Below are 14,089 nucleotides of genomic sequence, written 5' to 3' on the forward strand. Positions count from 1 at the left end.
AAAGGCTTAGCAACTACAAACTCGGACTGCAACAAATAGAATCATTGAGTTTGATTGAACCTTTCTCTCTTTCGCCTTTTAGACGTGTCCGCGTAGCACAATCAAATTGGTTTCTAGTCAGCGGGCAGATCGACCAGAGTCTCTGAGCTAATCTAGCGTGAAAAAGATTTGCCGGGGATTCCACGCCCTTTATACACAGCAGCAAAGAAGGTGGTTCCAACAGAAACAAAGAATGCAGCTATCGAATGATGTTTCTCTGATGGAATGGCACGAGAGATCGAGATATCGACAACGGTTTTATTGCATTCCGGAAAATTCCATTCCCCTGGTAGGCTATGTGCTGACTGCCTTGACGAGAGGAGGCCGTCTAGACTATGCCCACATAGGAATGAGCCTAACTGCCAGCTCTTGTCCACTCAAGCGATGGAGACAAACAAGGGCCGGACGCGTTAACGTAACAAATAGATTCAAAGTGTATGGAGGAACAGTAACACGTTCACATTCAGTTTAGATCTTCCAAGGAAAACAAATGCCTAAGCTAAAGGAATGATTTGGGCTCGAGGAGATTCGATCGACTGACTTTTATGTTACAAACTCTATCCAGAAAAAAATGAAGCGGAAATTCGATGTGAATCCTTCGCGTGCAAACAGATTCCCAAACCCTCAAATAAATCATAAAATTCAAATTTAACAACCGTAAAGTTAATCAAATCAAACGAAATTTACTTGCCGCCAACGCAAACGAAGGAATAGTCGAGTGAAGTTGAAGTCGAGAGCTAAGTTTTATGATCAAAAGTTAAGAGCAGCCGGAATATGGCGAAACTCACTGACCAGCACACAAACGACAAAGGCCCAAACGCATCTGCATTCCCATTTCAGTTTTATGCATTTTGAATTTCGGGAATTTGCCGCCACGTTAGACTCTGACTGGAAGAGAGCTCCGGAATGCTTTAAACATTTTTCCACCGAGCACCAAGTTTGGCTCAAAAGTGAACATCAGTTTTCGTCCGGAGCGTGTGAACAGCAGAGCGGGAACGTTGAATTAAACAGAGGCGACAAATCATCGTAACGAGACATCGCGCAGTCAGAATTTTGCCTTAGAAAAGATTGAGATGCCCGCTTCCACAAGAATAACGGCCAAGAGAGTCAATCACGCAATTTCTTTAGCGTTATTCCCCACCCCCTCCCCGAGACGTGATTTACGGGACGCGTACCCGTGAATAGATATTTTTTTTTTTTCAAGAAGAGAACGATAGGCCGCATCAAACATTAAACATGCATACTTTCAGATAAAGACCACCAACGTACTATAGTCTCTTTTACACTCCCAACGACATGGCGTGATATACATCTTTTTCAAATCATAAAAGTCGCCAGTTACACTTAGGATAGCTTAATGTGTCGACAAAGCAAAGAACAAAAAACAAAAAAAAAGGACGGCGATGAAATAACCGTAGCCTTGGAGACTAGCTGTATAATGCCAGTCTTACGCATTCTGTGTCATAATTCAACGACTTGTTGAATAATGACGAGGTCGCTCGGACAGACGCCGAGTCAGCTGCAACTAGCCTTTTTTTTCGTCCAGCAAGCGGAACAAATAAAGAATAAAATTAATAAGAGAGGAAAATAATCGTTCGTATCATCATCATCATCATCACCATAACGGCTCGAGACCGGAAAAAAGCAGTACACACACACTAGATGACGCCGTGGTGTCGTCTGATGAAAAATCAATAGCAAGCCGACGACGACGACGAGGTAATAAGAAAAGAAGAAGAAGAATGTAACCGTGGCAAAGCAAAATTGACAAAAGCTGTTGGGCTCTTAGAAACGAGACTCTGCCTCAACGACTCTATATTATTTGCGCTAGTTATTCGGGAAACAATAGATCTACCCTCATCAGAAATTTCCGAGAGCGATTCAAGCACGCCCAAATGATCAGCGCCTAGATGCGGGCTAAGAGCATCAATTTATTGGACGGGCAATACGAGTCGTTTTCGGCTGGAGGGACCACCGTCTCCAACGAGAAAAAAAAAATAGATATCGACCTTTCAGAGTTCCTCTCTTGTGTTTGATTAATGATCCGATCGCCCCAATCCGTGCACTGCATATGAGATACCCACAGTTTTCCTCCCGGTCCTGACCCACCGACCACACACACACACTTCTCTCCCTATCTCCCGCGGGAGTTGATAAATAACACCAGAAACATTAGCCATATCGGGGGTGGGAAAAAAAGAGGCTTTTCCATTATAAAAAAAGAAAAAAAAATAGCCGATCACGTACGGACAATAAAGATTTACAATCAATCATTAATACCACATACCAGTATTATATAAGAAAAGAAAAAAAAAAGGAGCTGCATCTTTTCTCCAACTCTCTACGTATTTGCTTCGAAAAAGTTGATAGTGGTGTGTGTGTGTGTGTTTCCATTTAATCATTCAAAGCCCGTATAACGGCACTCGAGTTAAAGCATCTAACGGGTCACTTGATCCTTTTATTGTCCAGTTCCCATGGACCAATCCGCAGAGAGCCAACAAGAGCGAAAGAGAGAGAGAGAGAGAGAGGATGGAGAGACAGTGCTCGGCTCTTCGCTTCCCGGAGATTAAACGGAGCATGGCGCTGTGGGTAATCCGTGGACCGCGAGGACTGGACGGAGAAAGAGACAGATAGAGAAACAGACGCACAGACTCGACACACCCAACACAAAAGAAAAAGAAACGGGGTAAAAGAACGACGGGGGCAAAAAAAAAAAAGTTATTTATACGTAGATAGATATATATGCTCTACTTTTTTTCCCCCCGTCAATAAAAAGCGTTCACCGTCTGACGACCGTGTATAGAAAAATAGCTCAGTTACGACAACATCCAATCAATTGCAAACGCTTTCACACGGATTGCTTTCTTTTGTACAGCATCACGATAATCAAATTCAATAAGTTTCAAGTTAAGTTGAAAGAGCGACGGCAATTCGACCAAGTTTCTTTTTTTTCCCCCTGACGCTCGATTCAAAGGTCGTCGTCTCTATCATATCAGTTCTTGTCATGCATGAGATCTGGTCGTTGCAGTGGATTTCCTATTTACCCATCATCATCCTCTCCCTCTCTCCCAGCAGTCTCTCGCCCCCGTTCCGTTGATGTGCACACATATTTTATTCATGCTCTTTTCTATGACCCTCGGAGAAAGAAACATCAACTGCCAACAGCCCCGAAAATTTGCACGAGCTGCACAAGCAACACGCACGGGCACTGGACGCTCGCCGTCGTTTCCCCCCAGTGAAGAGAATGTGAAAACTGCTCCCGTCACTCACGTTTGAGGCCGCCCACCCGCCCGACGCTTCCACAAAACTACGGGCTGCAAGGCTCTTTCGGACGAGCGTATAACATTTGCATTTCAAAATGAGTGATGCTGGCGTGTAATACGAACGGGTTTTGTGCCGCCGCCATCTTCCGTTGCCTGTCGTCGCCTTGTTCTCGTCTCTCATGCCGCCCGGTAATAATACAGAAATTATGAGCAAGGTGGACGATTTCTCACACTGGTGCGCTACTACTCGCTCAGACTCCTTCGCAAACCAAAGTGCTTTTCTCAAAATTCCATACACTTCAAAATAATGCAAGTTCAATAAATAAGGATTCTGAATTATTTCAATCCGCGTCATTAGGGAAAACAAGAGTGCTGCTGCTATGTTGAGTCTTTTCAAAGTATTCGACTGAAAATTGAACATCCATTAGATCAGTAATAAATGTCGCCCTGGGTAAAGTATCATCTTCTTCAAGGCCTTGGCTCCGTCATAACCGTGAATTTTCCAAATCGATTCGCGGAACTTATGCATCAAAACGTTAACTTTTTTATTGCGCACTTTTCTCACTCTCGTCGTTATTTCTTCGGCGTTCTATCCCTCGGGGATTTCCGTCTTTTGGTCGCCCGGCTTCTTACGACGTAAAAATATTGTTTTTTTTTTTCTTCTTCTTCCCCAAAAATACACTAGGCAGAGTGGGAAGAATATGAAATAGTCAAGTGAAAGAAACCGTTTCAGGTCGTGCCGGATAAAAGAATCATTCATTCATTTCCATTTGTCGTCGTTCCTTATAGACATTTGCTTCAATTATCAACTTTTTTTTTCCTCCTGCCATTTCCATGGCAACCGAAGCGAATTGCCACCGCCGTTCTCCTATTTCAGCACTTTTCGACGAATAGTGTTACACCAACCATCAAAGGTTACACCGGGAAAATGGAAGACAATTTTTTCCACCCTTTTGCTTAATGCTTAGTCGGAGCAAATTGTTAAACGAACAAAAGAGATGGAAATGTGTCGAGTTCTCTACCAGACAAAATGTTACAATGTACAGTAATGGATCCATACATAAACGGTTGAGGCAAAAGAGCGCAGGCGAGGGAAGAGGAAGAAAAAAAAAGCGAGTTACGATAGCTTTTAGCTCTTTAGACTTAAGTTGCCGAGGTAATAGAAAGACAAGTGTGCCAACAGCCGACATTTTCCCATCGTTTATAGTGAACGATCCAGTTGCTAGCGAAATTTCCCCCCCGCAATGCAGGAGCGCGGAGGCTCGGTGGAACGAGGTGATGGGGGGTTATTAGGTCACTTACTCTTCGATGTTTGAAACCCACAATTGGGAAAAATGTTCACCTAGAGCGAGCTGCAAATGACCATTTTCAAGTTGGGACATAAACGGGGAGCGCACATTCGACGGATTGGGAGATATATAACTTACGGGCGAGCTGCTGCATCTAAGTGTGTAAGTAGTTACATAACATCAAACACCCAGAGTATATGTTAACAGACCCTAACTCGATCTCCCGTGTGCAACCGAATCAGCCAACAGCGGCAGCCACTTCCTTAATTGGCCGTCGCTCCAAGACATCTTCTTCTCGAGCTTAATGGTAAAGTCCCGTGCCGGACAGGTGATTGATCAACGCTAAGTTGATTATAGGCCGCGAGAGAAAGGGCAAAAAAAAACGGAAAAGGAAAGATTACGAAAATATATCAGCCATCCTAGAAGCAGCAGCAGTATGCCATATTCTAACAGCAGCGCGCCTTGAGAGAAAGAGACCAAATTGTGTATAGGTATACGTAGTACACCATCTCCCCCCCCCCCTGGCCCGGATGTCCTACATTACATTTCCCGACGTATTTTTCATCCTTATTTTTATTGGTGGTGTTTGGTAATTCTTCTGGGAATGAGATTGCTTCTGGCCGTTTCGTATCGAACGTCAATCATAGGCCTACAAGTTATTCCTATACGCCTCTACAGTGAGTATGGTAGTATATAAAGAAAAATAACAATCGACGGCAGCGGTGGTCGCTGTGTTGCTTGAAAACGATTAAGAGGCGAGCGACCCAGTAAAGATCTTTTCGCTAATCTGATTTGCTCCGCCAAAATCCATGAAGAATAAATAGGAGCAGAATTTCAAGATCGAGCGGAACGGCTGCGTGGACCCAGGACCGTACCGACCCCACCCTGTTACATCCCGCCCTTATCGCAGCTATAGATAAAGGATGACGTCAAAGAAACCGAAGAATAGTATTGGTGGGATGTCGAAATAACAGAACAAGTTTGCCTCTAGCTCGTCTCCTCTTGGGAAAGAGAGCCACTGGCTCGAGAAGTATAAGTGTCTGTGTAGCCTATCTGTTTGGCTTCGCACGCTATATACAAGAGCTGGGCCCCAACTGCGAGATTAGGATCAATTCCTGGCTGCCCTGTCCCGTCCTACCCACTTCACAGCCACGGATATAGTATACAGAAGAGGAAGAAGAAACAGACGAAATAGGAGAGGTTGATAGAAATGATAGAGTCTTGCCTTTCCCTTTCGTGTTGACACAAGAAATTGACCTTGCAAACTATATCCTGCCAGGAACGTAATATCAACCGAGCGTGAGCATCACGACGGAACACTCCATCTCATCCTTGGAAGTCGAACCCCAATGCACAGTTTGCTGCGTCGAGTAAATTTGACATTATTCAAATGAAACTGAAATGCATAATGTCAAAAAAGCAGATGAGAGATAGGTAGGGAGAATCGTAAACCAAAAAAAAATAAATAAATAAATAAAAATAAAAAATCAAAATCTGTGACTTTTTCCTGCAATTGAATTTCAGCAAACTTTACATGGCTTTCCCCGTCGAGCCGACTTCCAGCGAAAGGCAGAAAGAAAAACCAGTTGCTTAATCACAACATCCAATCAGCCGAATATAATTAGGAAAATGGCTCGCAATGTATGGAGACATCCAATATTCATAAACATTCGCCAGCATCGTAAATTCTGTCGGATTCAACCAAAGTATCACTGGGCATTAAAAAAGAGGGGGAAAAAAAGACGGCAAAAGAATCAAAGAGGAAATGTTAATGCCAATCTTTTCTACGTCGCTACATCTAAAAAGACGTTCCGCCATTGCAATGCAAAATCACTCCAGTCTGTCACAGTCTCCGCCAAAAAAATTTTTCTATGCAATCGAATCTTTTATTTTTGATTTGTTTTCCAATCGTTTCTCTTTTGCGACGACTCGACGAGTCAAGGTTGGACATTTCAAGCAACGGCGGATCACGAGAGTGGATGTTTTCCAGCTCGTTGGTGCTGCTCCGGCAAAAAAAGTCTAAACAAGCCCTCATTTTTGTTCTCTTCAGCTCTTTTTTTCTTGCTGAGTATAATAGGTATACTAGCTACGGAATTACTTTTCATTTTTTTATTCGGGGTTTTTCCTTTCAAGTTTTTTCCCCTTGGCGTTTAATAAAAAAGTAATTCATTCATACCCTAATAATCGACGAGTAATCTATGCAACCATGATTTTGCACCAAAATAATGTCCGGGAATTTGATAAGTAATTAGTGTTGATAATCAAAGAACAAGGGAGGAAAAACGACAACTCGAAACTAACTCGTTACAAACGGATTCGAGAGATGATCCATTTTTGTCAGAATACAATTTCTTGCTTTTTAGTATGCAAGGAAAGAGGATAAACTCGGCGTTGTATCAGTAACGTCGCGCAAGAGTAATAAACCTTTTACTGTAGTTAAAACAAAAACAAAAACTGCTCCTCCAACAAAACAGTGTTAAAAATCCAGACAGGAAAAAAGGCGATAAGAAACGTAAAAAGAAAACACCAAAAAGCAAGGTCTTTTTCGTTTCATATATAGCAGAGCGAAAAGAAAAGAATAACGACTTTCAGTCGCAGAGAAACTCGTTATTCTCCTATAGCTTTTCGCCTGTCTTATCGTGGCCTGTGTAGATCATAAAGCAAAGGAAAACGATAGCAACGAATTACGAATCGCTGCTGCTGCTGCTGCTGCTCCGTCGTAAAGGCACAGCCACCACTAGCGCAAGAGCAGCCCGAAAAAAAAAAGAAAAATATCCAACAGCCTCGTAAACAGCGGAAGGCTTTCCAACAATTTTAATTAGCTTTCGACAGAGCATATACAAGCAAAGCGTGTTGTCTAATTCAATCTCGAAGAGACGCGCAACACAAGTAGTAATTTCATAAAACCTCCCAACATAAAACAAACACTATACCGCCAACGATCATTGAAACTTTTTGAAATCTTCCGGGACGGGGAAAATGTGTAAAGGGAAAATAACTTACAACTTTGTAAGTTCGTCGAGGAATAAATAACCATTTGAATGCTGACCTTTACCAAGGATAGGCGGCGTTGCAGTTGCGTGTGCACGGGCTTACTGCCGGCCGTCTTCCTTGAATCTCTACGGCACATTTATCTTATCTATTGTGTTGCATTCAATGAAGTTTGGTTAAGGCTGGCGCAAGAACTTTGCATGCACAACACGACTCGCCTCCACCCCCTCCCCCCTGTCCGTCTTCTCTGTGGCGTGATTCGAATTTCCCTATTGAAGACCCTGTGCGTACAATTTACTGGACGTCTCGTCCAGAGGGACAATATAGAGAGTGACTGGTTAATACAGCTTAGTAATTTTGTAAGTCTGAGGTCCCATATTGGTAGATCCCAAAGAAGAAGCCTCAAATTGACGCCAAGTATCTTCCGGAAAACACTATACGCAACTGGGAGAGATGTTTGGAATGGAAGGCTTAAAAGGGCACACAATCCTTGGCGGCTGGTTTAAATTAGGTTTGTTTACGTTGGCGATTGCATAGGTCTTACATAAACACATGGGGTGAGTGCTGGGTATAGGGAGGGAGACCGGGAGAGAGAACAATCACATCTCTTTCGTTTTTTTTTTTTTACCATGGCTCTACTCAAACATTCCAGGCCGACAGTATATTGGTAATAAGATCTGCTCCATCCCCCCCTCGGAAAGACATAAGAACGCACTCAATGCGATTCATTGACGGTCAGCCTTCGAACGGCGCGTTTACTACTTGACCACGTCATTCCATTCCCGCCAGTCGTCAGTAGATATACAATAACTGGCGTCGGGGGATCGCTTTGACACGAACGGCAATCAACAGCCCACATTCCAAAACTACGGTCAACCCTTGATTTTATGACTAGTAAAATCGTATCCCCCCCACTCTTGTTGCCTTCTACGAGTCAAATATTAACGAGCTCAGCCACGTTACCCCCCGCTAAAAGCATAGCAAACAATAGGCAATTGTGGTACGGTTGGTAAGGGCTAAAAATTAATACAAAAGCCTGGCTTTTCAATTGCCTTTCTTCAGTTTCTAGAATTGAAACGCTTTGTTTAAATGAAGAAAAAAAACGAGAAAAAAAAATTGGGTTGGACTCTACAGCCTTGATAATGAGGGCACGAGTATAGACTAAGGCCAACATTTCGAGAGTCTGCAAATTAGCGCGCACTAATTAGACTTTCGCGAGCACTCTTTTCAAATCGACAAAGACGCGCCATCAGAGAAGTCTGGAACCTCAAAACAAGAGACGACGATGTACTAGACCCATCAAAGCCAACTTCCAACTCTTAATGACCTAATAGAAAGCTAACCATTTCTAGTCTTTCTAGACCTCTTGGGACGGTCGTCAAACAAAGAAATGCCAGCAGGCCATTCTCAAACTCTTGTACATATAATGTGCTACGACAATATTCATCCCTTCCAGTACGGGTATAGTATACATCTGCCCCCCCTTTCTCTGTCTCTCTCTCTGCTTCATCTTTTCATCTATTTATATGAAACTCAACTTGCACCGTTTCCCACTCTCAACTATGGCACTCCGTAAATTTGCACAACGTAAAATCCGGCTCAACCCCACTGCCTGCCCCTCAACGCAAAATGCATAGAAAATGAGAGAATGGAAGAGTTTGACATTTCACGTTTCAAAGTAAAAGTTCAAGTTTCAACACCAACAACACTCATCTTCTACTGCTTCTGCTGCTGGCGGACCTGAAAGCTCTTGGCTTTTTAACTCCTTCTGTAATCCTTTGCCTTAATTTAATAACAACTTTTGCCGTTTTATCAAATTTAGGTTAAAGAAAAAGAGAGAAGGATAATCCAATTTTATATTCCCTCCCAACTACAATATACAAGAATCACAAAAGTTCACTCGCAGTCAAAGCCTGCCTGACATTAAATAGTTTTTATTCCTTCTAGTCGACTGCGTGTTATTAGACTGTTGGCCTCGTGTGCAGCACACACTAGACTATATATTTATTTATATACATATAGTATAATACAGTCTAGCATATACCACTATACGCATGTAGCCTGGTAATACTGAACATGACAAGGCGGCTGTGTATCAGCGTTACCAAAAGCTCCAGGCGACAGCGTATACGGCCAAACAGAATGAACAGGCGTCGTTATTTCGCTTGGATAGCCTCGATTCATGTTCGCAAGGTTCCTTATATAGCAGGTTGTATTTTAAAGGTGATAAGACTATCCTGACGTTAACAAAAAAAAAAAAAATGCTTTTAATAAAATTTTTACCCCCCCCCCCTCCTATACAATTGATTCTGACTCCCGCAAATACACAACCCATACACACAAGTGACAAGCAAGCGAAAAAGTGGCTCTCGTATAGCGACCAAAAGTAACCTAGTTAGTTTTTCTTTACCCTGTACTTCTCTCTGACTCTTTGCTGTAGACATAGTGTCGCGGTAGCGCAAAGGCGCTCGATATTGTGTCGTTTTAGACGTCTGGCATTTGTGTGTGTGTATATATGTCTAACTATAATGTGGTCGAGTAGAGTGTGTGTGTGTGTGTATTGAGGCCTCTGATGGCGGGAGGTGTGGTGCCTTTTGCTCGCGGTTCCATGTCAGGTCTGCGGGAATAAATCGTTCCTTCGAGACGTATATATGGCACCAGGGACTACGTGCGGATGTGCCAGCCCAGATGGAAGATGGAGAATGGGGCACACCGGGTTCCCTAATCCACTTCCTTTGACCGCAATTCGCATGATAACAAAAAAAGCATGCACCAGGAAAAACTAGAAACGATCCTGGTTATGGCTTGGCGAGTACTTGAAAATTCAATTTTTGTCGGGGGCATATAAGAGATGGAGGAGAAAGTCATTTTGAAATGTATATGCACTTTCGTTCCAATAGAATAAGGCGGCAAAAACCAACTGATGGATTTGAATGGATGTCTCCTCTTCGATTCGCAGAATCAAACGAAAATCAATGGCGACGGCCGCGAAGACCAAGTTTAAATCTTCAAAGTGCAGTCGATAGATAAAGGCGGAGAAGGATCAAAGTGAGAAAACAACAACTACTATAAAGCCAGAAACTGAAAAAGACTTTTAATCTAAAAGGTCAGGAGGCCGTGCCAGTTGCTCTTTCCTTGTGTGTGCGTCGCCAAATCAAGAGATGGATAACAAGAGAATGCGGCCACTGCCCGGGATGACCGTAGAAAGGAAAGAATGACAACGAAAGGGAGAGTGACAGCTGAGGCTTAATGAGAATTGAGGACTTGATGGCAACCTCCAACACGCCATTACGTTGCCTTCGTCTGCTGCCAAACTGTACTCAAATTCTGAAAGCTTTTCTTCCTATATTCCATTCCAGCACACAAGGCCCTTGTTTACTCAAATTAAATCTACATCCCCCCACCCCCCAGTAGCATCTCCCTGCTGTTGTTTAGACCACACAAGTTATAATCTTTAAGCTTGGAACTGAACAAAAATCGACAAAAGTAGAGTGAGACTCGGGCTGCGTGCAAGCGCAACATCTGGCATAGCAAAGGCGGCAATTATAAAGTAAATAATGAGCAGCTAGTTTTATTCGCAACACAACAAGGGATAGCAAATGTCAAGGCTTCCGATAAGCGTGCAATAGACGAGTATAGTTGGACGTCCGAAGTAAACTTCGGAAACGGAGGAAAGAATGAAAAGCAGCGACTCAAAATTTCGTTTTAAGCTGAAAAGGTGAAAGACGCAACTGATTTCCGATGAAATTGTTACGTAACATCATTAGCCTTTCATTTCCCCCACATTTTCGTCGTGTTATCGTGCACAACACACACAATCGGTTGAAAATAAGAATCGTGTACAGTGCACGATTGACTGCATCTCGAGTCGACCCTATAGATTACAAACCCCTATACTATTGCGTTATTTGTGGAAGTTGAATAACTTCCATTATAGGCGGACAGACAAGAACCACCCTGGAGGATTTAAGGCTATTTACTTTTTCCTACCAAGCAACTACGAGCCCAACATTTGTGTCAAATTCAAAAAATTGTTAAGTATGGGATCAAACATCAAAGTGCAAAAGGAGCAGGACGAATTGGAAATAAGCTCAAGTTCCGTATATAATCTGATTTCGGTATATTCAATATATTTCGATGCACCCACCCCCCCTAGCCGGGATTTGCCATATTGTTTTCATTTTTTCATCGCTTCAAAAAAATAATCCTTCCGAGGTTCACTCAAAATTCTCATTGATTGCGTCTTTCAATTGTACTCCTCCCCCCCCCCCGCCACAGACCTAGAGCTGGTGAGATCAAGGCTCAAATCCTCTGAAAGCGCGAGTGCGAAGCCAAATGACGTCACATTGGTAATAGAGCAAGCCAGTTAAAACTATTCAATTTTTCATTCACATCGAACCCTCCGTCCTTCTCGATTGCAGAGTACGAAACGTGCCTAATCCACTCTTTTTCATCCAACGCCTGTATAAATTCTATCTGTGCTACTATATCGCCACCGGAAGACAACTCTTCACACTTTTGGCCCGCCACAAGTGACAGTGTCACGTAACCCAAAAACGGGAGACCGAATTGTGGCTGGTAATGAATTCAAGGGGTTCAATATAACGTAGGGGGAGTTACACAATAATTCACTGTAGGCTTGTACAAACGGTGCGCAGGAAAAAAGGAAATGCGGCTATAACTTTGATTTTCAATAGAGTTACTGATATCAAAGTTTGTAATGAAGGGATAATAACTCGTCGTGTTATAACAGTGCCGCTCTCGTCAACGACGTGCAGAGAATCAAAACTCGTTTCGGTTGATCCATACACGCGCAATCGTAATAATGCACCGTAGAGGGACAACTACGGTGACCCCCCGCTCCCGCCCGCTTGGGGCTGTCTTTGCTCTTTGTAACTTTCGAGTTTGATGCGTCCCTTGTAATTGATTCTCAATTGGCAGAGTAAATAGATAAAACGTGTCGTTCCCCGCGTTAACTGGCCAGCCCACACAACTTTTGGGCTCGTTACCCAGTCAAAACAGCATCAGAGACTAATGGCAGAGTTTCGGATTACCTCCAGAGTTTGCGGCAGTTTTATCGGCCAGCGACAATGTCACCGTCGCTCGCTCGGCAGATAGAAATGTCTCCCTCGGCATCAAGTATAGATCAGGGCCTCACATTTGAGCCAAAGTCTAAAAGCATCTGTGTAGTACGTTAAGGGAAAGAAAGCCGAGCCGATTCGGCACGCAGCAGCGTCGGTGGTAATAGTAAACATGTTTTTCCTCGCTTCCATCCGGATGCCTTTTTTCTTTTTCTTTTTTCTTTTCTTCTTTTTATATAGTGCACACCACCCGATCGAAACACAAGGAGAAACATGAGCCAACCGCATAAGAGGTTAACAGTTGGGTCTGCGGGAATACAAAAACAAATCAATAACCTCGCCACCACTCTCTCTCTCTCTATCGACCTGTCGTTGTTCGGTTGACGCCTTTGCCAACCCCCCCACTTCTTTCCGATCACGCTGCTTGATACTATCGACCCGCTAATACAGCAAGAATGCAAACAAAAGACGCGACTCGTGGCTTCCTTAAGAGATGTGCGACCATTAATCAGCGCAAAAGACGGAACGGTTGGATGTGCGAGCCGAGAGCTGCTGTGTCTAGCGAATGACGAAGCGTCCGGTTTCCCTCCGACGGCAATAACAACAACAACAACAACAAAAACATCGAGGGAAAAAGAAAAGATGGCAGACGCAGAGAAAGAATATAAATAGAAGAAAGATGAATGAGATGAAGGAGAAAGAAGACGTATAGTACTCACTTGATTTGCTGGCCAGTCCTTGAGCTGCAGACGGGCGGCTGGCGAACAGCATTACCAGCAGGATGGGCCACAACACGGAGAAAAAGAGCAGCTCCATCAATAGGAGCTTGTTGTGCGAACAGGTCATTATTATCTATACAGCCAGATATTCGTGGAAGAGGGGAAAAGGAGGGGGGCTGGCGACGTGAGCAGCCGCAGCCCTTTGATTGTTGTCTCTGCGATTGTGTGCACAACGGGATCCCGCACGAGTCGCACACACAAGAGCGGCGGCAATATCTATATCGTTTTGTTTGCCTCAGCTGACGTCGCACTGCCAAGTCAAAAACTCCGCTAGTTGAGTTATCGTCGTGTTGGCTGCCCGGAAAAGTACGACCGAGGGGTCTCTTGAGGTGCCGGATGCTGGTCGATGATGAAGGCGGACCCACTAATCCGACATCAACCCGTGACGGTCGCAACTGCTGGCGTTGCAAAGTTTCATCATCATCATCATCGTCATCATCATCATCATCTCCGCCGCCGTCTGTTCTGGACACAAAGAGAGACAAAAGCAAATCAAACATGTAATGACAAACGTTACAACAGCAGTCATCCACAGTTAAGAAAACAAACAAACAAAAGATGTGATGAAGCGTGTTACAACAAAAGATGGTCAAACACACTCGGGGAGACTGAAGAGTCAACAAGAGGACCTCTTTCCAGGCCAAAAG

At 43.6% G+C, this 14,089-nt stretch overlaps 1 protein-coding gene across 6 annotated transcripts in view; it reads right to left on the reverse strand.

Moving 5' to 3' along the window:
* The window catches only part of LOC124190454 (nephrin-like), a 60,625-nt gene that overhangs the window by 26,904 nt on the left and 19,632 nt on the right, over positions 1–14,089 (reverse strand). For 3 of the 6 annotated variants that reach the window (XM_046583116.1, XM_046583094.1, XM_046583134.1), the window contains exon 2: positions 13,383–13,902. In XM_046583116.1, the coding sequence (XP_046439072.1) occupies positions 13,383–13,509 (127 nt within the window). In that variant the 5' untranslated portion in view covers positions 13,510–13,902. Of the gene's footprint in view, positions 1–13,382; positions 13,908–14,089 lie in introns of all 6 variants that reach the window. The other 3 variants (XM_046583099.1, XM_046583125.1, XM_046583108.1) reach the window with 1 other exon arrangement.

This window comes from Daphnia pulex, chromosome 1 (assembly GCF_021134715.1).
Source record: "Daphnia pulex isolate KAP4 chromosome 1, ASM2113471v1".
NCBI classification, from domain to species: Eukaryota; Metazoa; Arthropoda; class Branchiopoda; order Diplostraca; family Daphniidae; genus Daphnia; species Daphnia pulex.